The 22623-nt window shown below is 43.2% G+C and overlaps 4 protein-coding genes across 7 annotated transcripts; 2 read left to right on the top strand and 2 right to left on the bottom strand.

The window, feature by feature from the left end:
- Window positions 1-1870: 1870 nt before the first annotated feature.
- LOC121308376 (ribonucleoside-diphosphate reductase subunit M2) lies at window positions 1871-6583 on the bottom strand. Of its 2 annotated transcripts, XM_041240734.1 has the most exons (10): window positions 6301-6583; window positions 6153-6227; window positions 6014-6046; window positions 5264-5404; window positions 4613-4729; window positions 4100-4233; window positions 3649-3743; window positions 3400-3533; window positions 2832-3050; window positions 1871-2406 (listed from the first exon to the last, which is right to left on the bottom strand). In XM_041240734.1, exons 1-10 carry the CDS (start codon window positions 6373-6375, stop codon window positions 2254-2256), a joined length of 1176 nt encoding a protein of 391 aa, XP_041096668.1. In that variant the 5' UTR covers window positions 6376-6583; the 3' UTR covers window positions 1871-2253. The 2 variants fall into 2 exon arrangements, with proteins under 2 accessions (XP_041096668.1, XP_041096669.1); XM_041240735.1 differs by lacking the exons at window positions 6014-6046; window positions 6153-6227; window positions 6301-6583 and adding an exon at window positions 5527-5922.
- A 1111-nt stretch (window positions 6584-7694) lies between these two features.
- On the top strand, window positions 7695-9792 carry LOC121308377 (interferon alpha-inducible protein 27-like protein 2B). Its single transcript, XM_041240736.1, has 4 exons — window positions 7695-8077; window positions 8367-8390; window positions 8618-8780; window positions 9672-9792. Exons 1-4 carry the CDS (start codon window positions 8062-8064, stop codon window positions 9790-9792), a joined length of 324 nt encoding a protein of 107 aa, XP_041096670.1. The 5' UTR covers window positions 7695-8061.
- A 687-nt stretch (window positions 9793-10479) lies between these two features.
- Window positions 10480-12545, top strand: LOC121308379 (interferon alpha-inducible protein 27-like protein 2). The gene is made up of 5 exons (XM_041240740.1): window positions 10480-10612; window positions 11013-11041; window positions 11859-11888; window positions 12100-12261; window positions 12368-12545. Exons 2-5 carry the CDS (start codon window positions 11035-11037, stop codon window positions 12448-12450), a joined length of 282 nt encoding a protein of 93 aa, XP_041096674.1. The 5' UTR covers window positions 10480-10612; window positions 11013-11034; the 3' UTR covers window positions 12451-12545.
- A 639-nt stretch (window positions 12546-13184) lies between these two features.
- On the bottom strand, window positions 13185-22080 carry LOC121308378 (cytosolic 5'-nucleotidase 1A-like). 3 transcript variants are annotated; one of them, XM_041240738.1, is made up of 6 exons: window positions 21683-22080; window positions 18689-18856; window positions 17608-17737; window positions 16675-16767; window positions 15851-16035; window positions 13185-15575 (listed from the first exon to the last, which is right to left on the bottom strand). In XM_041240738.1, the coding sequence occupies exons 1-6, from the start codon at window positions 21806-21808 to the stop codon at window positions 15210-15212; spliced, it is 1068 nt and encodes a 355-aa protein (XP_041096672.1). In that variant the 5' UTR covers window positions 21809-22080; the 3' UTR covers window positions 13185-15209. The 3 variants fall into 3 exon arrangements, with proteins under 3 accessions (XP_041096672.1, XP_041096671.1, XP_041096673.1); XM_041240737.1 differs by having other exon boundaries at window positions 16675-16797; XM_041240739.1 differs by lacking the exon at window positions 16675-16767.
- Window positions 22081-22623: the final 543 nt, after the last annotated feature.

A 22623-nucleotide genomic window follows, 5' to 3' on the forward strand; every position in this document is an offset into this window, starting at 1 on the left:
GAATAACAAAATCACAATCATGCACGTTTTCTGGGTATCTAGAAGTCAAAGAATATTAAAGAAAAACACATTCTTATTTTCAATTACTTTTTCAATGTTCTCAAAGCAGAGGTACATGCTTATTGAATCTGGCCCTAATGAACCATTACGAGGACAAAAACAACATCCTCTAAATATCACATCCCCTGTCGTGGCTACATTTTATCAGGAAGAGTATAACTAGCCTCAAGGGTTGCAAATATTGTTCATTACTTTTGTTGTATCAAATTTATACACACACAGCTAGCCCTATTGGTGAGTCATCAGACATGCTTTGGTAGATGAGATGACACAGGAATCTGACGAGGGGAGGTGAGTGACAGCCTCTATCGAGCTCATCGCTGGCTGATAACTGAAAAATAAAATGTTACTGGAGCCCGCAGACAGCAGGCTGTGCTGCCGTCAGCCCCACTAATGACTGTACGCACAAGCTTGCCATTTTAAATGTCTCCCTAGTGCAATATATATGGAAATTAGCCTGATTTAGGGCAGTTTTATCTCAATTACTTCCCTCAGCTCACACTGTATTGGAATCTTCTGACCTGCTGAAACAAGCCTGGTTTTCTACAATTCTCACACAGGTCTAATGTATCTCCCCCCCTCACCTCATTGCAGCATGGCAAAGCAATTAGCATAACATTAATGCAAAAAATAAAACCTTTTAAAATGAGGCTCCAGCTATTATTGATCTGAAACCAGAGCAATGTTTAGTTGTTTCTTTTTATATATATAAAAAAAAAAGTTATACAATATATGCCTATATGCATGGTGTCATTAAGTGCACGGATCTGACAAACCCCAATTTAAATTTACCCAACTCTGTTAAACGGTTTGTCAAACAGAATTATTTTCTTTCCCCAATATGCTTGCTCAGTGTGAGCCTCCCCTTGGCTTGAGGTAGAAGCCTTTAAGCTGCAATAGAGAAACAGCTTTTCCAGAACCTTTAATATTAGATTTATTAAATTAACCCTGTATGGGCTGTAACAAACTGGTGAGTGAGGCAGAGACAATGTGTGCAGTGCACTCAAACACACTGTCTATACCCACCTGCCACAATACAGAGTACACCCACTGGCTACTCAAATGGAAACATGCGAATGCCACAGCTGGTTTCTTAAGAACCTGGTAAGAACAAAGTATCTAATGTTATCTTTGTAGTCCAAGATTACTGCTAACTGCTGTGTCGATAAGTCTTACTCACCCACTGTATTCACTGTTTTGGATACTGTTCTCATAGTAGAACAGAAACCTTTCAGACCTTCCACCATTAGTTACTACCAACCAAAACACCAATCCCTAGAGGACTTAGATTCATTAACTAATCATGACACGGTCCTGTGAGACTCACAGGGGTGAAAGATTTCATACAAAAGACAAATATTAATAAATACAAACAGTGTTTAAACAAGACACTGCATATCGCTGAAGCAACGTGTCGCTGCTCTCATTTAAAAAGCAGCTGGAGGGCAGGCAACGCTAATTTTAGCGCAGCAGGCTTGCATAGTGGCAGTGCCAAACCACTTGAGGGCACCTTTCCTCACACAAGGTCATTGCAACGACATCAAGACAAGCAGCAGGATGCCATGTGCCTACCTTCGTCCGAGCCCTCCGGCAGAAACGCTTAAACTTTGTTTTAGAGGGGTGATGAACCTCGATAGGAACTGGCAAATCAATACTGGAGACAAAGGGGAAATTAACAATCAAGACAGACACTGCACTGTGGTGACAATTTTGGCCACACAAAACAGTAGGTATTAAACTTCAGCCGTTAGTCTTTCTAGATAGACTGTTTCACAAGTGTGATGTTATGGTAGAAATAACACTGCTAGAATGAGAAACAGCAAATTTAATAAATTCATAAATACATTTTATAATCTAGCTAAAAGTTATTTACAACATGTTAAAACCAGGACATATGTAAACAGAGGTAAAATGAACAATTCCCCTCAGATGGGTCAGTAAACCAGATACACTTCAATTCTGCTGTACTAGGAATAAAAAGCTACAAAAGTAATGCAAGCTTTGCATTAGAGAAGCATGGCTGGTAATGTTGCAGAAACACAAAGCAGGCTTAGGACTTAAACATCCCTTTTGGTAAACAGACCAAAAACAGCTGATTTTCAAGTTAATTCCTACATTGTGTGTGATCTTAACATAAGATAGATAAGTACACTAAAAGGGGAAAGGGTAAAGAAAGAATCTAAGAAGTAGTAGTTAAAAGTCTGCTTCCAGAGTAAACGTGTTGTCCATAGCCTTGGACATGACCCCCATCTTCTGGTACTCCCCGACTCGCTTCTCGAAGAAGTTGGTCTTCCCCTCCAGGGAGATGTTCTCCATGAAGTCAAAGGGGTTCTCCACACAGAACACCTGGGTGGAAGGAGCACAAGACCTGGCTTTAGAGTTGCAGCAGATGGAAGGAAACAGTGCATTAAAAGCACCCAGTCAGAGAGGGGACTCCAGGAGAAAGGATAAAATGGGACGTAAAACAGAAGCTGCATGGTCTTAGGCTGGTTTCACAGACTGGTTGGCACCACGGAAAGTCTACGACTTGTGAAACCAGACACGCATTGCAACGACCCTCTCCCCTTACAGCAGTGGTCATCAAAACTGTGCCATGGTCAGCAAATGTGTCAGTGACACCAACCCAGCAATGCATGGGGTAGCAGAAGGACTACAGAAGTTACACAGTACACTCAAATCTGCATTTGTTCACATTTCAGAATTCAATTATGGTCAAGACACAACCTTGATATGAAAACGTGTGGCAGAGAAGTAAACCTGAAGGAACCGACCTTGTTAAAACCAAGCTCCAGAAGCAGCCGGTCCGCTACAAACTCGATGTATCTCTTCATGAGCTCGCAGTTCATTCCAATGAGGTTGACTGGGAGGGCCTCCGTGAGAAACTCCTGCTCAATTCTAACAGCGTCCAAAATCACCCCCTTTACTTTGGCCTCTGAGGGCTTGTGCACCAGGTGTTTGAACATGAGACAGGCGAAATCACAGTGCAGACCCTGGATAAGAGAAAAGGAATGAGTGGGGGAGAGAATAAATAAAACCCCCACACCAAAGACTGGGAACAGATGAATGAATTCCAGTACAGGGAACTGCCTGTAGCTGGACAACTTTGCATAATTTGCTCCCATAGTTGCAGAATGATTAAAGTTTATACATTGATGATGAAAACAGCACAAACCCAAAATGCATACACACGTCAAGGTATTAAGCATGCAATAAAGTAGATTGTGCACAAACACTTACTGCCAGATTTAAAAAAAATAAAACAGTTTCAGAGGAGAAGGTCAAAGGGGTTAGATATCATCAGATGTTAAACATGCCACGTGTGTGGAAGTGTCCGCTCACCTCATCTCTGCTAATGAGCTCATTGGAGAAGGTCAGGCCTGGCATCAGTCCCCGCTTCTTCAACCAGAAGATTGCAGCAAAGGACCCAGAGAAGAATATCCCCTCCACCGCTGCGAACGCCACTATCCGCTCACCTGCAACAAGACAGGCATTGAGACAAACTGGATGAAACAAGCCCAGTCCCCTTAGCGAGGAGCAGGCCTTTAGGCACAAATCTTAGACTAGTCATTAGCACGACCCTGGACTCACCGAAAGTAGCTTCCTTGTCTGCAATCCAGCGCATTGCCCAGTCTGCCTTCTTGCGCACACAGGGTAGCGTCTCAATGGCGTTGAAGAGAAACTCCCTGCACAAAGATTGACAAGCCATTTCACAACATGCCCCTGGGAACTCAATCTCCACCAGCAAAGAGTTTACTCCAATACAAATCTGGAGGGCTTTGGAAAAGGCTAGGTAGGAGGCAGCACATCACCCAATGTTATCTTAAGCCAATTAGAACCAGAATGCCGTCGGTGGCAAGTGTCCTTATTCGTTCACGTGCAAAGAGATTCTGCACACAGCTTATCTATATCAATTGTGCCATTAAAGCGCAATGGAATATTAAATTTGAACAAAACAAGCGTCCCCCCCCCCCCAATAGGTTTGCCAAGTCGTTGAGAGGGTGTGCATGTGGGAGTGTGCAGTGCAGGGCTCCAGCCATACCTCTCGCTGGAGTCCTTGATGTAGGTGTCAATGAGCAGGCTGTACATCTCTGAGTGGATGTTCTCCATGGCGATCTGGAAGCCGTAGAAACAGCGTGCTTCTGTAACTTGTACCTCCTGGCTGAAGCGCTCCACCTGAATACAGCACAAAACCAGAGGGCTGGTGTGAGCAAAACACAGCTTGAACCTCAACAATACCTCCTCCTTGTAACCCACTCAAACAAGTTCAACACTCCTAAAATAGACTACACAACAGAATTGATTAGGAGATCAAGGAGAAGTCGTAAAATCACTAGAGCCGACAATGGTAAGGAGCAGTGCCACCTTCCTTGGTGGACTCGGATCTGAGAATTGTGCATCTTATGGTATGCAAGTGAAAATGAAGAAATTCTAAAAAAATAAGGAAGAAATCAACTAATGCACAGAGCCCAAATCAACTGGGCAAGCTGTCAAGCGGCAGTCAGACGATTTGTAAAAACTGCAAGAGGCACAGGAGCGAGAGAGCTGCACATACCAAGTTCTCATTGACTATGCCGTCACTGGCGGCGAAGAAAGCCAAGACATGAGAGATGAAGTATCTCTCCTCCTTTTTCAGGCCCTCCCAGTGCTGCATATCCTTGGACAGGTCTACCTGGGGAGTGCAAGAGAGCAGGTGAGGAATACAGAAGAGGAAAGCAAGACTGCACTTACAAGAATTAACCCTTAAGGCTTGGGACACAAATCTGCACTCGTGTGGCAAACTTATTCCAGCTGATTATGTGGCTTTATCCCTCAGGTGTCTCCTTCACCACAGCTAATGCCATGAAGGCTGGCAATGAATCAACCTATTCATGGTAAACAGAATGGCAACCCTCTGTGCTTTTACTAAAAATAAGGCACCTTATTGCAGACCTTTATATGATCCTATGATGGCACCAGCACTCAAACTACTCTTGTTTGTAACAGGAATTAACAGTAACCTTACATGCTGCACTTACACACTTAATATTCTTAAGTATGCATTGCTTTCCAGCCCACACACCAGTTTTTAAAATCACTGTGCAAATAAGGCTTGAGTTTGTCACCACGTTACAATTGCTACATGGAAAGCCACGCCACAAATGCAAGCCCCCCCTGGACTAGTCCAACAGGACGGGATCTCCACCATTGCAAATGAACAAGTCACCTCTTCAGCGGTCCAGAAGGAGGCCTCGGCTTTCTTGTACATCTGCCAGATGTCTTGGTACTGAATAGGGAAGATGACGAAGCGGCGCGGGTTCTCCCGGAGTAGAGGCTCGTCCTGTACTCTCTCCCACCGCGTCTGCTTCTGGAAGAAAGAGAACGCAAGACTTTAAAAACAGAGGAGCACGACTGAAGCACAATGCTCCAATCAAAGTCGAATGTAGATTAGTGTATTAAATCTTCAGATACATCAGCCACACTGCGTACTTAATTAGAACAGTGTTCTACACACAGAACTTCTGCTATACTTCAGAACTGGGACGAGCTGGGTAAAGTTAAGACGCTGGAGATACGCACGTTTCACTGAGTGCTAGACAGCACAGCGAGTTGCAGGGGGGTTAAATTAAACAGCAAGTTAATGTTTAGTTACAGGGGAAAGAGAACATTTTGCCTAGAAAATCAGCTATTTGAGCCAGAAAGAATTGTGCGCAATACAAACACAGTGGTAGCTCAGGACTGGGCACTATAGAACTAACAGTTGAATGCAAAAGCTCCGCACACCAATTGTACTTCCTGGAAATAATTGTGTAGCTCAAGAGCTCCCCCATCCCGCCAAAAACTCACAACAAGACAAATAATGGTAACCCGGCTTCTGCTTAAACATCTAAATAAAAGATCAATAATACGCACAACGCGGTTTAAAATGCAAAGAAAAAAATCTTTAAAGAGAGGAGAAAGTGTACCGGTGACTTACCGCCTGTGAGACTTCTGTACTGGATTTTGGTTTCTGGAATAAGAGCGAAGACTTAACTTACAATATATAATGTTAACAGACGCCCGTCTTAAATATAAACGAATACACAGCAATATATAATTGAATACACTTATCTTACCGTTTCGTCGACGTCTGCCAAGATTTTTCTGGCGGTTTTAGAAGCCAGCGCCCTCGTTGCAGTAAGAGACGGGGGCTGCAAAAAAACACCATCAATACAAAGACAAACACACAGCACGCAACTGCAATATAACAGCCAACATACTCACAGTGTTCTCATCGTTCATCCTGTGTCGTGCGTTTTCCTCATTCTTGGAGGCCAGCGGAGTTCTAGCAGACAGCATTATTATTATCTTTTTGATAAGAAACACGAAAAAGAGACGAGACTGTTTAACTATAGCTTTTTTTTTTTAAAACGGAGCTGTATCTTTTAGCTGTTATGCAAAAATAAGATTCTTTGCAAAGAAATTTAGACTATCGTAAACAGAGAAACGCAAGTTTAAGCTTTTATTATTATTAAAAAAAATAAAATAAACTCGAAAGCTCAAGCGAGGAAAATGCCGCTACTGACAGCAGCTGCTGCAAGATCGCCTTTTATACAGCGTTCAAGCGGAGCGCGCCGATTTACTTCAGCCAATCACAGGGCACCGCGCTTTGACGCAAGATTACATCATTGTAAGGTAGAACCATAGCAAATAGCTTAAATGTAAATCTTTTGTCTCTTTTTATTTATTTATTTTGGTTAGGACAGGATACAATCTATAAAAAAAAGAGACTTTCCATGAACATCGTAATCCTATAGACATCATTCCCTTTATGAAAACACCAATTTCACCACGATCAGAAGGAGACACCCAAAAAAAAAAAAAAAAAAAAAAAAAAAAAAAAAACATGCGTTGTTTGCTGGTCCACCTTAAATTATTTATGCTTGCGCACACAGTGCGTCATGAACACGTGGGAGGAGATTTAAACTGCATTTTAATTGTTTAAAAAATCAGGCGGGAGACTTTACCGAAATAATTAATAATAATAATAATAATAATAATAATAATAATAATAATAATAATAATAACAACTGTACGCCTCTATACCTTTTCTAAAACAGATTCGTGTTTATTTTATAATATATTTATGAAAATATCAAAAAGCGGAATTATAAATGAGGTTGGTTAAATTAATTATTTTGCTGTTTTAAGGAAGTGATTACCGGTAGTTTTCTACTTGTGTGTATGTAGCTGTGACAGTCTAGGACTGCATTCACTAATGACGCAATCGTGTATTTTTACTAACTGTAAAACACGAACAATGGTGCTATAGTTTAGATGTCCTTGCTTACTTTGCACTGTGCCCGCGGTTTCTTTGTTTTACATTAAAAAACGGATTTATAGTCATACATTATGCCCGATTGCATGATTTGCAGATTACAATGCTGCATATAGCACAGTGTGACCGGGCGAGCAACTGCAGCCTCTCCTTCTGGGGAATCCTTACGGCATTTCTCTCTTAAGTGTGCAGGCTATTGTTCCAAATGAGTCTGTGTTTTTTTATTTAACTTTGAGTCCTGCTTTTAAAAACATTGATTTGCAGGTTTTTTTTTTTTTTTGTAAACCTGCTTTAAATAAAGTATGAGGCGATTGTTTTTTGTATTATTATTATTATTAATATAGGTTATATAACCCTTCCATGGTTGCATGTTCCGCTTAAAAATAGCGGAACTGGGCTTGTCTTTGCGGCAGTCGCTTGCGATTTTCCTTCGTCGCTTTTAGCACATATTCGGATGTTTTGGGTTTCTTGCGTCTGCGCAGTTATCAGCATCAGACCCCGCCCCCGGTCAGCTTCCCTGTTGCTTCAACAAATGTGATCAGATCCCAATTCATTTCATTCCTTAAAACCAGTCTGCACATACACACCTGCGCAGTTCAAACACAGCATTGTACTGCAATCTGACATTGCAGATTCATAACCCTTTAGACTTTGTTCACTTCCTCATTCAATATATTTTCATTGCAACCAGAATCAGTCCAGCAACTATGGCAATATGGACAGGTAATGACTTTTTTGTTTTTAATTATTATTATTATTATTATTATTATTATTATTATTATTATTATTATTATTATTAGTAGTAGTAGTAGTAGTAGTAGTAGTATTAATGTTTGCTATTACAGACCACAACCTGCACTAAAGCGTTAATGATCTCTTGGCACTGTCTACCAAGGAGCTGAGAAATAACGTACAGAGCTCTTTCACGTCCTAATATGAATACAGTGAGATAGATCTCTGATAGTGGATCAGAGCCGTCCATAATGTGGGGTTTTTTCTTATTGTATTCCAGTACTCGCCGTTGCAGGCGGAGCTGGTGAGTATACCTCGCGTCTCTGCTAACTGAACTCAATCTCATTCACGTACTTTTCTGTCTACTGTGTCTTGGTAGAGCTTCCTGCTGTGAGAAATATTATTTTGGCTGCAAATACCCTTGTCCACCCGAGTAACTTGGCAGAGCATGTAGCCCTCCCCCTTGTGTGTGGCACATTGCAGATGCGGTACAGTAGCACCCCTCAGACCCTGCCTCTTGTTCTGTTTCAGTTTCTACAGTAGTTCTTGTTCCTGTTGCTCTGGGGGCAATAGGCTTCACTGCAGGCGGGATTGCAGCAGGGTCCACTGCAGCTGGAATGATGTCATCGGCAGCTGCAGCCAGCGGTGGGGGGGTGTGCTGCAGGAAGTCTGGTGGCTGTGCTTCAGTCTGCCGGTGTGTGTGTGTGTGTGTGTGTGTGTGTGTGTGTGTGTGTGTGTGTGTGTGTGTGTGTGTGTGTGTGTGTGTGTGTGTGTGTGTGTGTGTGTGTGTGTGTGTGTGTGTGTGTGTGTGTGTGTGTGTGTGTGTGTGTGTGTGTGTGTGTGTGTGTGTGTGTGTGTGTGTGTGTGTGTGTGTGTGTGTGTGTGTGTGTGTGTGTGTGTGTGTGTGTGTGTGGTGTGTGTGTGTGTGTGTGTGTGTGTGTGTGTGTGTGTGTGTGTGTGTGTGTGTGTGTGTGTGTGTGTGTGTGTGTGTGTGTGTGTGTGTGTGTGTGTGTGTGTGTGTGTGTGTGTGTGTGTGTGTGTGTGTGTGTGTGTGTGTGTGTGTGTGTGTGTGTGTGTGTGTGTGCGTGTGCGTGTGCGTGTGTGTGTGTGTGTGTGTGTGTGTGTGTGTGTGTGTGTGTGTGTGTGTGTGTGTGTGTGTGTGTGTGTGTGTGTGTGTGTGTGTGTGTGTGTGTGTGTGTGTGTGTGTGTGTGCGTGTGCGTGTGCGTGTGCGTGTGTGTGTGTGTGTGTGTGTGTGTGTGTGTGTGTGTGTGTGTGTGTGTGTGTGTGTGTGTGTGTGTGTGTGTGTGTGTGTGTGTGTGTGTGTGTGTGTGTGTGTGTGTGTGTGTGTGTGTGTGTGTGTGTGTGTGTGTGTTGTGTGTGTGTGTGTGTGTGTGTGTGTGTGTGTGTGTGTGTGTGTGTGTGTGTGTGTGTGTGTAAACCGAGGTCCTTTGGATAAAACCCCCAATCATTGAACTCTTGTGCTCAGCTGAAGGACTGGGTGCAGGGCGAGTGTGAGTTTGTATAGAAACGCCACGGTATCCTTTAGCACATGCTTTATTTCTCGTTCCTCTTCTTTCTGCCCAGGTGCTGCGGGCCTGTCAGCTGCAGGGACTGCAGTTACTGCGGGGGTCGGGGGGGCCGTGGGGTATGTCGGATCCGCAATCGCCAGCAAGTTTGGAAAATAGAAGAGAGCGGGGGAAACTAAGCAATAAGCCGCGGGCTGTTCTACTCCTGTTTACTGTAAAAGCCAATAAAAGTCTTTGCCTTGCATCTCGGAGTCTCCTTCCTATTAGTTGCACAATAATGAAAGGGGTTTCTTCCTTCACTTTAGTTTACCTCTGAAACCATCTGCTTCCAGTATCTCCAAGGGGTCTCGATCCCTGCATCAGGAATCATAATCGACGCATTTAATACAATATCGCAGGTGTTTCATTGCGTCAACTCTTGATATACAAATGAAAAAACGAGTTAAATATTTCGACTAGAAGTCTATAACGATGCCTTTTGAGTTATAAGGTGGACAGAGACGCCTTGTAAATACGTCTTGTATTGTTTTATTAACCCTATTTAACCATCCTAATAGTTATTTTTTATTGTATTTTATTGAAAGCTATTATAACCTGATAGTTTTATTTAACTGTTGGGTTAGTTTATAACCCTACACCTTGGATACCAGTTAGTTTAGTTTCAAGGGATCTGGTTGGGATTCAACAGCCAAGGTGGCCAGACAAAATATTAGCTGAAAGACACTTTCAAGCATCGCTGCGTTTTTAGTTTTGAATCGGTTTCATGTGAGTCGAGTTTGCACACGACTGTATCTTGTTTCTTTCAATACACCCACATGCATGACCTAACCACATTCATTTCTGCAGAAACGAAACAACACGCCCTTTACTTTAGGATTCGTGAAATATTCGATCACTGACGTTTGCTGTTGACCTTATTTCACGCTGTCACGAGAACGAGGTGCTTTAAACCCAATGCGCGGTGCAGCCTTCAGTCGATCAGCAGCTGTGGGCACACAGGTATGTGCACTGCAGGGGTGCGGGGTTAGACATATCAAATATACACATTATTTAGCAACAAACGATTCACAGGAAATGATGATTATGAAGACATAAATAAAGGGTGAAGGGGTTCAATCTTATGGGTTCTATTCACAAGTTATCAAGTTATTAAATATTTCTAAATTCAGCACTGTTGAGTATTATTATTATTATTATTATTATTATTATTATTATTATTATTATTATTATTATTATTTATTATTACGATTATTATTAGTAGTAGTATTATTTGCTTTTCCGTGATAAGAATTGTTTGGGAAGGGCCAAGCGCGGCTCAAAGATTGTTCAAAGGGGAACACACTATATTTATCTCGGCATATTTTAAGATTTTTTTTATAATTGTATTTTTCTTTTTCAGGCTCATTCTTTAATTTAAAAACATGGCGAGTAAGTTATACTTTTGTTTATAAATTAATTTACCGAAAAATGATTTTTAATTCGGGTAGGTTGCTTTATTTTTTAAAATCAGGCTGCAAACAAGCTGTCAATCTAACAGAACTACTATTTAAAGAAGCATATAGCGATATTGACAGGGAATGTTTGTTAAGATCTAACAGAACTATTTAAAGAAGCATATAGCGATATTTTGACAGGGAATGTTTGTAAAGATCTAACAGAACTATTTAAAGAAGCATATAGCGATATTTTGACAGGGAATGTTTGTTAAGGACGGTGTTTAAAGCCCAGTTAGTTGATTAAACATTAAAAAAACTATTTGATTAGTTTATTACTAATAAAAAAGCCACTCCTTAAATCCTTAACCCGTTAAATGCCATTTTCCTCATTCGAGGACAGGCTATGCTTTGTAATTTTTTGGACCATTTCCTGGCATTCTCTACCCGTTAGGTTTAATTTTCTCTTTAACTGTATTGTTATGATCACTTACTCTAATTTTGTTAACCGCAAAAGTGAAGTCTAACTGTATCAGTCAATATTGCAAATCACAGCCCTTCAGATGCGTGTATGAGGCCTCAATATAAAATAAGAAACTGAACCCTAAAAATGGCACCATTTCTTGACACGTCTAACTTGACTGTCCTCTTAATATATGTTGTAAATATGCCTTTTACACTTCCTAACGATTCGACAGTTCAGAATGGTAGCATGTTGATTTAGAATGAATTGCATACAGCCTGGACTTGTTAACAACCGTCTTGATGTGTGGGTGTATAGTGCCTGTTATCCCGTTTTCTGTCTTTTTCAGAAATACTCATTTTGGGCGCAGTAGGTGCAGGTGAGTCTATGCAACACAAGCTGAGTACAGAATGCATCCTTCTATGTAGGTTCACACCCATACGTTTCCACAATGTCTGGTGCCGATAATGCTTCCTCTACAACGTAACCAGATGTGTTCTGATAAGTCCAGTTTAAAAAGCTCTCAGCTGAGTGCGCAGGTCTGTATTAGCGGGACCCTGAGCTCTTCTTTCTCCGCTTCGGTCCCACAGCCACAGGAATCGCTGCAGTCCCGTTGGCCGTGGGAGTCTTGGGTTTCACAGCAGCCGGCATTACCGCGGGATCAGTGGCGGCCTCTCTCATGTCCTCAAGCGCTGTTGCAGGTGGCGGGGCGGTCGCCGCTGGCAGTGCAGTTGCAGTGATGCAGTCCATCGGTAATATAAACCTATCAAGAATCTCAACAGATTTTATTCACATTTCAATTCAAGGAATTGACTTTGGATCCTTCCTCAGGCCACTCACGCTGTTGTCTCTTTCCAGGGGCCGCTGGCTTATCGGTGGCTGGCACAGGGGTGGCTGGTACGGTTGGAGCAGTCGCCGGGACCCTGTTTGCGCTCCTCTGAAGGGAGAACAAGGCTCTTAATAAAACATAAAACTGTTAATCCATAGTACAGGTTACAATGCCTTCCTGATCCCAAATAAAAGCAGCATTACAAACCCTGCTTGTCTTTTGCCTGTTTTCCAGCATGTGTATAACGCTTTGGAAATCATTACTGATAGGAATTGTTCCGGCAGCAAAAAAAAAGTCCAAATGTTTGTCAGTTTTACCGTTTAGTGCATGTCAAAAAAAGGAGAATCATTAGTGACAGTTTTGAACCTGTGATTAAGTCATTCTAGCATGAGAATAAAAGACAGACAGGGAATATATCTGGAATAGATGTGCTTAATGTGTAAATCTTTTTGCAAGATATATAACCCTTACCCCATCCCTAACCCTCACCCTTGTGTGATACAACTGAGGGCTTCCATATATCGTGCAAAAAGATTTACACATCAAGCACATTGTAACTATGCATAGTAACATTGCAATGGTGTGTAGGTACACATTACTAAGGAACAACAACAGACCCTCAGATTAATGAACCCCATGGGGATGGAGTCTGTTCCTAACTCTGAAAATCCGTTTCCGATGGTTGCATACTTCCGTCTGAAATGGAGTGTTCAGCTGACGGGTCAGTTCTAAGTTTGGGCGTTCCTAACTGAGATTCTACACACACATTGTAAAGTGTTACCCTTATAGGGTTAGACTATATGTACGTGATAAAAAATAACAACGAAAGACACGTGAACACTCAGATAGACACAATATAAAGTGCGGATTTTGAATTTATACATAAAGACTGTAACCCCCAGCAGCTTAAACATATACTCCCAGTACAGATCACTGGAACCCAGATTACAAGTGCAGACCAGACGCGTTCACAAAATAATAACTCCCATTGTAAACATTTCAAAAATATTACACTGTAAAATCGTCATCGTAAAATACAGCAGTGCTTTCTAGATACAGACGTGTATTTTAACAACGTGGCGCTGGTAAATTAAACAAAAACAAAAACAAAAAAACTGCTATATTTTGAGTCTGTTTTCAAAATTGTTATGAATTTGTAACAAGAGCAGTTTTACTGAAATGAAGTTCTAGTGACACCCTGTGGCAAGAAATAGAATTACAATGAAATTAATATATTAGAGCGCATGGATAACGTTGCACCGTGACCCTGACAGTGAAGCACACCCTGGCACAGCGCATTACCAGTGTGTGTATTGCGGGCAACAGAACTCGATTACTGCAAACATATGTAAGTTTCAGCTATATACTCTTCCGCAACACATACACTTGGAAGTACACAAAAGGTTAAATTAGAAAATGAGTTATCGAGTGTGTTTGGGACATAGCTGTGACTGATAGAAGGGCAGCACTACGCTGCTGGATAGATTTAAAAGCTACATTCCTCATACAGTTCACATCTCATATTAATAAACGGGGTCCAATTTTGGGCTTTTACCTTATAAAGCCCGATTCAGACAAATTATTGTTGTGTAGTTTAACCTGGAAGTTCCTTTTAAAATGACATTATACCAATTAATAGGTATATTACAATGGAAATATATTAAAGCGTAAAGCTTATGATAGAATACGTTTTTTACATACAGTCTGAATAAACTCTATGAGCGTGAAAACTCAAAACGAACCCCTATAAATCTGATCTCTTATAAGTAAGGCACCAGCGAAAAGTCTCCCATGACCAGCTTGACGTCACGCGTCGGATGGAAAAGCAAAACCAGCTCAAATAAAAGACTATAAATCCTGCCCTTGTGATACAGTGACCCGTGCACGTTTATTGAGTTGATTAGTTTAACTCAGATATTTCATACAGGGCCAATGTAAACTTGAGGCTCAACTTCTGCACGCTGTTTTCAGAAGTTTAAAGGCAGTTTTAAGGGATTTTTTTTTTAAAACCCTTGCAGGTATAAGAGACGCGTGTCCCACTGATAAAAATGAAGCTGGTTTTGTTGTTTGTGCAATGAGGTGCACGGAACAGGGTTTAAAATATACTGACAGGTTGGATCCGGTCATCAGTATAGTCACTTCCCTTCTCGTGATATATGAGTCACTCTCAAATGTATTTTAAGGAGAACCCATTTGGACAACAAGCGCTTAATTGCTATTTTTAAGGTGCAAGACTAGCAATGCCAATTACACTGAACAAAAATAAGAAGCTACTCTGGCGTGTTTCAGAGCGGGTAGTTGGGAAATGAACGCATTAATTTTGCGATTAGCTAGTTTCTCTTGTGAATTGAGAATCCCCGTCAGATTAAAAGCAATTTACAGAAAAAAAAAGTCTGAACATTTTTCACTTCTTTAGAATAGGGGTTAGCTTTCGTTTTGGGGAAAAAAAATATTTAAAGCAAATGGCCAACTGCTTGAGAAAGCGGCGCTGTACAGTATGTCTCTCTGTATGCTTTTGAAATGATTTTTATAACTGGAGGACCATTGCAAATGTGGGTGTGTTACCCCTTCACTGAAAGATATAATAATAATAATAATAATAATAATAATAATAATAATAATAATAATAATAATAATAATAATAATAAATACCCAAACACAGGCTGTATTTGGTTTAGTTGTGTAGTGCACTATCTGAAAAAAAAATTAGAAAATGAAAAGATAAATTCTCCAGTCCAGGTGGTGCTTCTGCTACCCTTGCTCATCCCTGCTCTGGCTGTCTGTTGCTGTATCGATGAAGCCGGCTCCACAGAGCTACAGCCTCTGCTAGACGTCCTTCCCCTGGGGAGGGGTCGGCTGGTTGTGGCCTCTTCACTTGCCTCCGGCTGGCTCCTTTTTGGCAGCAGACTTCTTGTACCTCTGTGCCACGCCGTAGGGCACGTGGGCAGAGACGGTGCCCATCTCCGTGGCTCCTTCCACGTGGAACATCTGGTCGTCGAAGAAGATGTGCGGGCGGATCTTCTCTAGGAGCGGGCCCTTGGGGGCCCCCGCCAGGAAGAGAGCCTCGTCAGTCTCCAGGCCCCAACTCCTCAGGGTCTTTAGCGCCCGGGCTCCTGAGCTGGCGGCACTGCGGGCCGTCACCAGGTAAGTGCGGATCGGGCACTCCAGCCGCTGCCCCTTGGCATAGAACTTCTTCTGCAGCTTCCCCAGTGCCTCGAGGAACCCCTTCAGAGGACCCTGAGAGAGAGAGAGAGAGGGGGGGGGGGGAGTACTGTGAGGGAATGGAAATCCATCCCTATATTTCAGTCAATCCAAATAAAATAAAAAATGTTTCCAACCATTGGAAACATCTTTCATTGCACTGCAAGGGCCACTGTGAAATTGCTCTGCATTTTTTTTTTGCTGTGCTGAGCAAATCGTTTTGGGTTAATGCACAAGAGAAGAGACCCCATCGGCGAGCCAGTTAACAGAACGGCGCCTCCCCTGCGCACCTGATACCAGGCGTGACCTACGTGTGCCAGAGGGCTGTTCTCGTGCTCCTTCTCGTGCTCGAAGAACTTGTCCAGGCCGTGCGCTTTGACGATCTGCTCCGACTCGTCCGAGAAGAGGACTGCGTCTCCATCGAACGCAACGCGCAGCTGAGTGTCCGACACCTCCTCCACCTTGTCTGGGCTGAAGATAGTGGCTGCAGCGATGCCTGGGGGAGGCAGAGAGGAGAGAGAGAGATAAGAACAGCACCACTTCGAACCAGGTGGCAGCAGAGCAGTGCAGGGTCAGCAGGGGGGCTTTTCAGGGATGCTTTGCTGTACTTTCCTATGTTGTTTCCATAATGAAGGAATACTGTAAATATACATATTTTTATAGTGTTTAAAAATAAATACAGCAAACGTTTTCCTTATTGACGCACTGCCTGTTCCACTGCATTTAGGAGCCTGGCTGCCTGTTTAGTGTGCTTCTGGTAAATGACTGACTGCACTGCACAGAGCTGCACCATTCCTTTAAAATGTATTCAGCAAAAAAAGACAGCAGCTGCATCAAAGATCGGAAATATTTCTGCTAAAGATTGCTCTGTGCAGTACAAGAAGGGGACATTTTACATGTCATTATTTAGGAACATCTGCTGTATAATAACTCTAGAGAAAATGATACAATTATGTCTCAATTCTAAAATAATTATAGGTTATGCAAAACATTTGGCCATAGCTGTGGGCTATCCCTTTGTATCTCTTTGTATCTCTTTGTATGCCTTCACACAGTTGTTAGCAGGTGCAGTGAAGGCGAGGTACGCAGCGGCTCCAGCCCAGTGAAGCGTGCCGCGATGGGGATGCTGTCTTACCCTCTCCCAGGGCCTCGCCCACCTTCCCTGGGTCAGAGGACAGGTACAGGTTGGTATGATATGCCTTCAGGTACCCGATGAGGCTCCTCCCCCCTGTCATGCAGAAGCGCTCAATGAACAGGTCTGTGGAGACAAACTAACTGTGTTGTATATTATCAGTAATAACTAGTACTGTTAGTACAATCACAATCAGATTAGAATCATGACCCTAATGAAAAGTGTTTTAGTCCATGCCGTTTTTGTTTTCCCCATAGGTCTTTATTGCGTTATAGTGAGGAGGATGTAGGAAGTTGATGTCTTCCCAATGGGACTGTACAAGAGCGCTTCAGAGCGTGAGAGCCATTGCTGAGCCTTCACCTCGCAACTTCAGTGGTAACTGTTTCACGCTGCAAAGTAGCTGATGCCTTTCCCAAGCCCTGCACCACATGATCATTGAATAAGCTGTGCATGTTTCTAGTAAGTGTTGCTAAAGCGATCCTCCTCCAGTCTCTAATACTGCACCTGTCATTATCCCTGCTTGGAATCCATCACAGCCACTGCGCTCCCTTCATTTGCTGGACTTTAACTACAGTCGAGTCATCCTGGAATGTATACACTGTAGATCTGACTAATCTCCATCCCTCTGAACTGGCTTGAGTTCCATTGTCCCGTCGGTTTATTGCTCAAGTAACTAGTTCTGAAGTCAGGTGAGCTCAGTTGCAGTTTGTTAAACACAGCTCGAGCCAAGAGATGCGTTGGCTTTGGGACTGTCTTACATGGGTGTAACTCGACTGGTTCTCCTCATAAAAAATTAAAATCTACCAAGATAAAAAAAAAAAGCATGTGTCTTATTTGACTGCGTTATTGTGTAATGTGTTATTTAGTGGGATGGTTTTGAAATGCCCGTGCTCCAGGCTGTGCTGCCTGTGTTATAGCAGCCTGCCTGTAACTCACTGTAGTGGTTGATGGTGTTGATGAGCCTCACTCCGACCTGGGCGTGGTGGTTCGTCATCAGCACGACGTCAAAGAGCTCCTCGCTTTCAGGGTAGAGCTCCCTCAGACGAGTATTCACTGCCTCCAGAGCCTGAAGACACGGGCAGGGAGAGGGGAAGGGAGGGGAGGAGAGGGGAGAGGGGAGAGAAGAGAGATGGGAGAGGGGAGAGGGGAGAGGGAGAGAGAGGGGAGAGGAGAGGAGAGAGAGGAGAGGGAGAGGGGAGAGGGAGGAGGTGGGGGGAGTCAGATTTCCCCTGCTTGCTTCATTATTGTGTGTGATTGTCAGTATATAAGCACAGCTAACCCTGAATCAGTAGGAGGTGAGGTGAGGTTAACTATGTGTTTTGTGTCTGCTTGGCTGCACAGAAGATGGAGTTACCTTCTCTACCCTAAAATCCCCTTCGCAGGGAGCTCTCCCATCACTGAAGGTCACAGCTTGGCTTGTCCAGTGAGTAACCCCCACAGCTTTCATTAGATAGGACCAATGCAAACAATACGCCTTTTAAAAACAACAAGACTCTGTTTCCCAGCCTTCAGACTATCTCTCTGTATATAAGAGTTCATAAGAGCACTTCACCTGCTCTGTGCGCATGATCTGCACACCTGCTTCCTTGCAGCATGAGCTGGATCAAGACTTTAAAAATCAGATATCTGTAAACCCCTCCGTGATCCGGGAATGGGTGAGCTGGTTTAGAAGTTTTTTTCCAATGCACTGCAATCTTGCTTGTCTTGCACACACACAACACTGCACTCTTCTGCTGATCTAATTACAGAGTGGCTCAGTGAGCACCACAATATGGCTCTCATGCTTTTTCCTCTTTTAAGTTGGTTGACAAGAGATATTAGGAAGCAAAACTGGTGTCTAAGCATGGCAACCTTAACTGAGAAGAACCCCCCCGAGGAGGGGTGTAGCTGTCGCTGCTCTACGGGAACCCCCTGCTAATCAATATGGTAATAAGAGGTTATCCAGCTCTGTGCTGGAGTGCCCAGGCTGTATTGGAATGGGGCGGAGAGAATGGGCTCGGTGGGAGGTGGTCCTGACCTTGACGAAGGGGAAGGCGGCCCCGGGTTCGAAGGGCTCGTCCTCGTGCTCCAGCTGGTACTTGACGTACTCCTCCACCCCGTGCTCCTCGTAGATCTTCTGCTCCTCCTCCATGCGGAAGAGCGCCCGCGATGACACAGCGATCGTGATGGCATTCTGCGGGTTCGGCTGAAAAACAAGAGCGACCGTAGAAACAAGAACACAACGCAGAGCGCCTCTGACTGTTACACAAGAGAGGGCACCGTGGTGAAAAACAGCCGTTCAAAATGTACCAAGAAGTCATGTCTTATGATGAGACACACCTCACAAATCACACATTCAAAGACTGTACTGAGAATACAAAGAGGATGGCTGTTGGGTTTTTTTTTTTTTTTTACTCTGGAGTTCTGTCATATGTTCTATGAACTGGATTACATACTGGAAATCCTTAACAGTGATATTTATACACAGTGATGATAGTAACAGCAGCATTCACAGAATGCATACCCTACCAGCTCTGAAACACTTGGGTAAAGAGGCTGCCCTTCACTGACTGATTTATTTGTTAGGCAAACGGAAATCCAGACATATTTAGCTGTATATAAAAGCTGCATCTCTATGTTCTCTTTATGAAAAGCGCAGGCGTTCTTTGAGACAGAATTGACTTGACTCCTCAACGAACTTTGGACTAATTTTAGCCAGTGCACTTCTAAAGGGGAATTTACAGCACGTGGAATCACGATGAACTGGTCGAGCACTCAGTGCTCCAGAGTGCATATTATCTGGCTCACAGTTTCTCGCCCACACTGTCAGAATAATACACAATCGACATGTGTGGAAACTGAATTCATTTTTTGGGTGAATCCAGTCACTAAGCTAGCGGATAGAACATTTCTGTAGGTTTTTAGATTCATAGGTGAAAGTTTTCAAAGTTCAGGCTTGTTTCAAAGCAAACTTCCTGTTTCTAGTTCATGTCCCATAGCCTCCCTGCTTCCTTACTTGTATTTGTGTGCTGATATTTTAGAAGCTGCGCTGAAACCAGACACCTGCGCCTCCTGCTAGCACAGCAACTTTGCCGAGGAGACGGGATCAAAATGAACAAACACAGAGACACGTACGCACTCTAGGGCTGCCTCCTGCCCATGTTTCCCCTGGATCGCCCCCGGTTTTGAGGAGGGTGTCCTGGATTTCAATATGCCTTCCAGGGACACTAAAAAAATCCTGGTTTATAATCTTATGCTTCTACTTCCATGCAGATTATACATAGATTACACTGAGCAAAAATTAAATAAATCAAGGTGATATTACTGCAATAGACACACAATATGAATTGGTTGTCATTACTGCAATAGTAATATTATCAGTGTTTCCTATTGGATGGCTGTAGGATTTTTAGAGAGTTTAATCATTTCATTGTAGCTGCCCTTGTGCTACCATCATCCCACTTGTACAGAACCATTGCATTGCTATTGTGTGGCCACCCCTGTGATTATTTGGCACTGGAATGAAACACACTTAATATTTGCAGCTGATGCACATGACGTGTTTCAAGGGAATTCACAAGACGCTCATGAGCGGATCAGAGAATCTCTCGCTGTGAACACAACAGGGGTGGCCAAATAAAGGGTTCTAAAATGAGTGTTTGAGTCCCTCCCTCCCTCCCTCACTCCCAAGTTCTGAGAATCAGGATGCTGAATGAGCATTGCAGTCTTTTCTGATGTTGTGTGTCATGTGCCTAGTTTAGAGTCACTCTCCAGGAGATCAACATACTTTGTGCAAACTTGCCCAGGAAAAGGTTAACAAAAAATATGAAGATTTGTTGGGATTTTGCAGATGGAAGTTTTTTTAGTTGACTAGAACATGGGAAAAGTTGTGATTTTGTATTGGCTGCTTAAGGCATTGGCAACTATTGCCCTTCCTGACTGGATCACTATTCCAACCAGGTTTAATGAAGTACTCAGCTACTTTAGACCCAGCCAGGAAGGGCAATAGCTGCCAGTCCCTTAAGCAGTCAATACCTTTAAGAGCACAGCTCTGCTTCATCGCAGAGGCACTGCAGCATTGCTGCTGAAGATCACCTGCAGCATGGCAGTTGGTACTGGGAACAGCAAGGCAAACCACAAACACGGCAGAGGGGATCACCTCTGCACACTGACAGAGCAGAGTATGCAGAGAGTCGAGGAGGAGGGCTGCAGGGTCTATTTATAGACTGCCTTTTCTCCTTGGAACAAATGTGTATCAGATTACTAAATGATTCTGTAACGTGCATGCATGGATCATATTACCAGAGCCAATAGGACCGGGATCTTGGGGAATCCAGTTTGTGGTAATTGAAAGTGTTTTTGTGACTGGTTCAAATCCATTTGAACCTCAATGGTTAAAAGGGTTCAAAGCCTTGAGTAGCTTTTAAATGCCGTTTGACAGCAGATAACTGCAGGATAGCAATTATTATTATTATTATTATTATTATTATTATTATTATTATTATATTATTAATAATAATAATAATAATAATAATAATAATAATAATAATAATAATAATAATAATAATAATAATACAATGCATGCATGTGTCTAATACATTTTAAAATGTCACATTGAATCACTTTTGGACAGCTGGCACAGAGACACCGAATCACTACTGAATATAATCTGCTGTCCTTTCCTGACTGCCTGGTTGCGTTCCCGTTATCTATATACGGTTCAGTTTAACCCTGTATTAGTGTCATGCGATCAGAGTAATGTCTGCAAACCCTCTGTTGTTAATACCAGACCCAAAAGCCCATCATTTCAAACAGGTCTGGTAACATGACTAGTACATAAAAAAGCATTACAAACAGAGGCGAAGACTGCAATGCCATTGCCATCTATGTCAGTTTCCACACCCCTCATGCATATAGTCATTGCATTGCAGTATATTCTGCAGCGGCAGTAGAGAAACCTCACTCACACATGCTGCGGATGCTTTGAAAAGACGTCCCAGGGGAAAAACAGAGAATAATTCAGCAGCCCTACCGTTTTAGGTTTCTTGGTGGGGGCCAGCTTGTTGTAGAAAGCCTTGGCATCCCAGGTGGACTGTTCCTCTCTATTAGCCGCGTCCGTCCCTGGCCTGCCGTGGGCAGGAGGGGAGTTTTGACTCATCGTTGCTGCACCCAAGCTAACAAATTCCTTAATTAACCGCTTTGCAGGTCCCGAGAGCTACTGAGGGATAAAATCCTTGACATTGAAAGACAGTCAGACTGACAACACAGGATAGAGTACCATGGGAGAGAGTTGGATTTCAAAATAAATACATATGATCATCTGGAGTGAGTGTCTATCTCTGGCAAACCTGAGTGCTTGTTGTGGTGTGTTGGTCTCGCTCCCTCTCATTCTCTATCTCCCTCTCTCCCTCTCCCTCCTTCTCTCCCTCTCCTCTCCCCCTCTCTCACTCCCCCTCCCTCTCATTTTCTCCTCTCCCCCTATCGCTCTCATCTCCCCCTCTCACTTCCGCTCTCTCTCTCTCTCTCTCTCTCTCTCTCTCTCTCTCTCTCTCTCTCTCTCTCTCTCTCTCTCTCTCTCTCTCTCTCTCACACTGAGCAATTCCAATCTCATTAAACGGAGCTCTTGTAATCCTCCTGTTCTCTCTGCTGACAGCCTGCTGCGCTGTGACCCCGCCCCCTTTTATAACCCCTTGTAGAGAGCTCAGCCTGCTCCACTCACATCTGACATGCGCTGTCCCTTCTGTAGCACACTACTGCGTAAACGACCTGACCCCTCACGTGACCATCTGTAATGCATGTGGCATCCCTGACATTTGAAAGCACTATATAAAAGCTGCATCTTCCTGTCAGCAATTATTTTACCTCTGATTTTCTCCCCAATTTGGAATGTCCAATAATGTTTTCCCCCCTCACCACAGAAATTCCCCACACAGCTCAAGAGATCTGAAGGTTCAGTGGGTGTCCTCCGATCCC

This window comes from Polyodon spathula, unplaced genomic scaffold (genome assembly GCF_017654505.1).
Source record: "Polyodon spathula isolate WHYD16114869_AA unplaced genomic scaffold, ASM1765450v1 scaffolds_668, whole genome shotgun sequence".
Classification (NCBI taxonomy): Eukaryota; Metazoa; Chordata; class Actinopteri; order Acipenseriformes; family Polyodontidae; genus Polyodon; species Polyodon spathula.

Bases quoted from the DNA above. Each gene is read 5' to 3' on its own strand.
- LOC121308378 (XM_041240737.1), bottom strand. From the start codon at position 21,808: ATGAGTCAAAACTCCCCTCCTGCCCACGGCAGGCCAGGGACGGACGCG. The intron at 16,798-17,607 runs GTGAGTTACAGG...TTGTCTCCACAG, and splicing joins CAACACCATCAACCACTACA to ACCTGTTCATTGAGCGCTTC. The intron at 16,036-16,674 runs GTAAGACAGCAT...TGCCTCCCCCAG, and splicing joins GGGCGAGGCCCTGGGAGAGG to GCATCGCTGCAGCCACTATC.
- LOC121308376 (XM_041240734.1), bottom strand. From the start codon at position 6,375: ATGCTGTCTGCTAGAACTCCGCTGGCCTCCAAGAATGAGGAAAACGCA. The intron at 5,405-6,013 runs GTAAGTCACCGG...TCTTTCTTCCAG, and splicing joins GTACAGAAGTCTCACAGGCG to AAGCAGACGCGGTGGGAGAG. The intron at 3,534-3,648 runs GTGAGTCCAGGG...GTCTTGTTGCAG, and splicing joins AGACAAGGAAGCTACTTTCG to GTGAGCGGATAGTGGCGTTC.
- LOC121308377 (XM_041240736.1), top strand. The intron at 8,391-8,617 runs GTGAGTATACCT...GTTCTGTTTCAG, and splicing joins CGCCGTTGCAGGCGGAGCTG to TTTCTACAGTAGTTCTTGTT. The intron at 8,781-9,671 runs GTGTGTGTGTGT...CTTTCTGCCCAG, and splicing joins GGCTGTGCTTCAGTCTGCCG to GTGCTGCGGGCCTGTCAGCT.
- LOC121308379 (XM_041240740.1), top strand. The intron at 11,889-12,099 runs GTGAGTCTATGC...TCGGTCCCACAG, and splicing joins TTTGGGCGCAGTAGGTGCAG to CCACAGGAATCGCTGCAGTC. The intron at 12,262-12,367 runs GTAATATAAACC...GTCTCTTTCCAG, and splicing joins TGCAGTGATGCAGTCCATCG to GGGCCGCTGGCTTATCGGTG.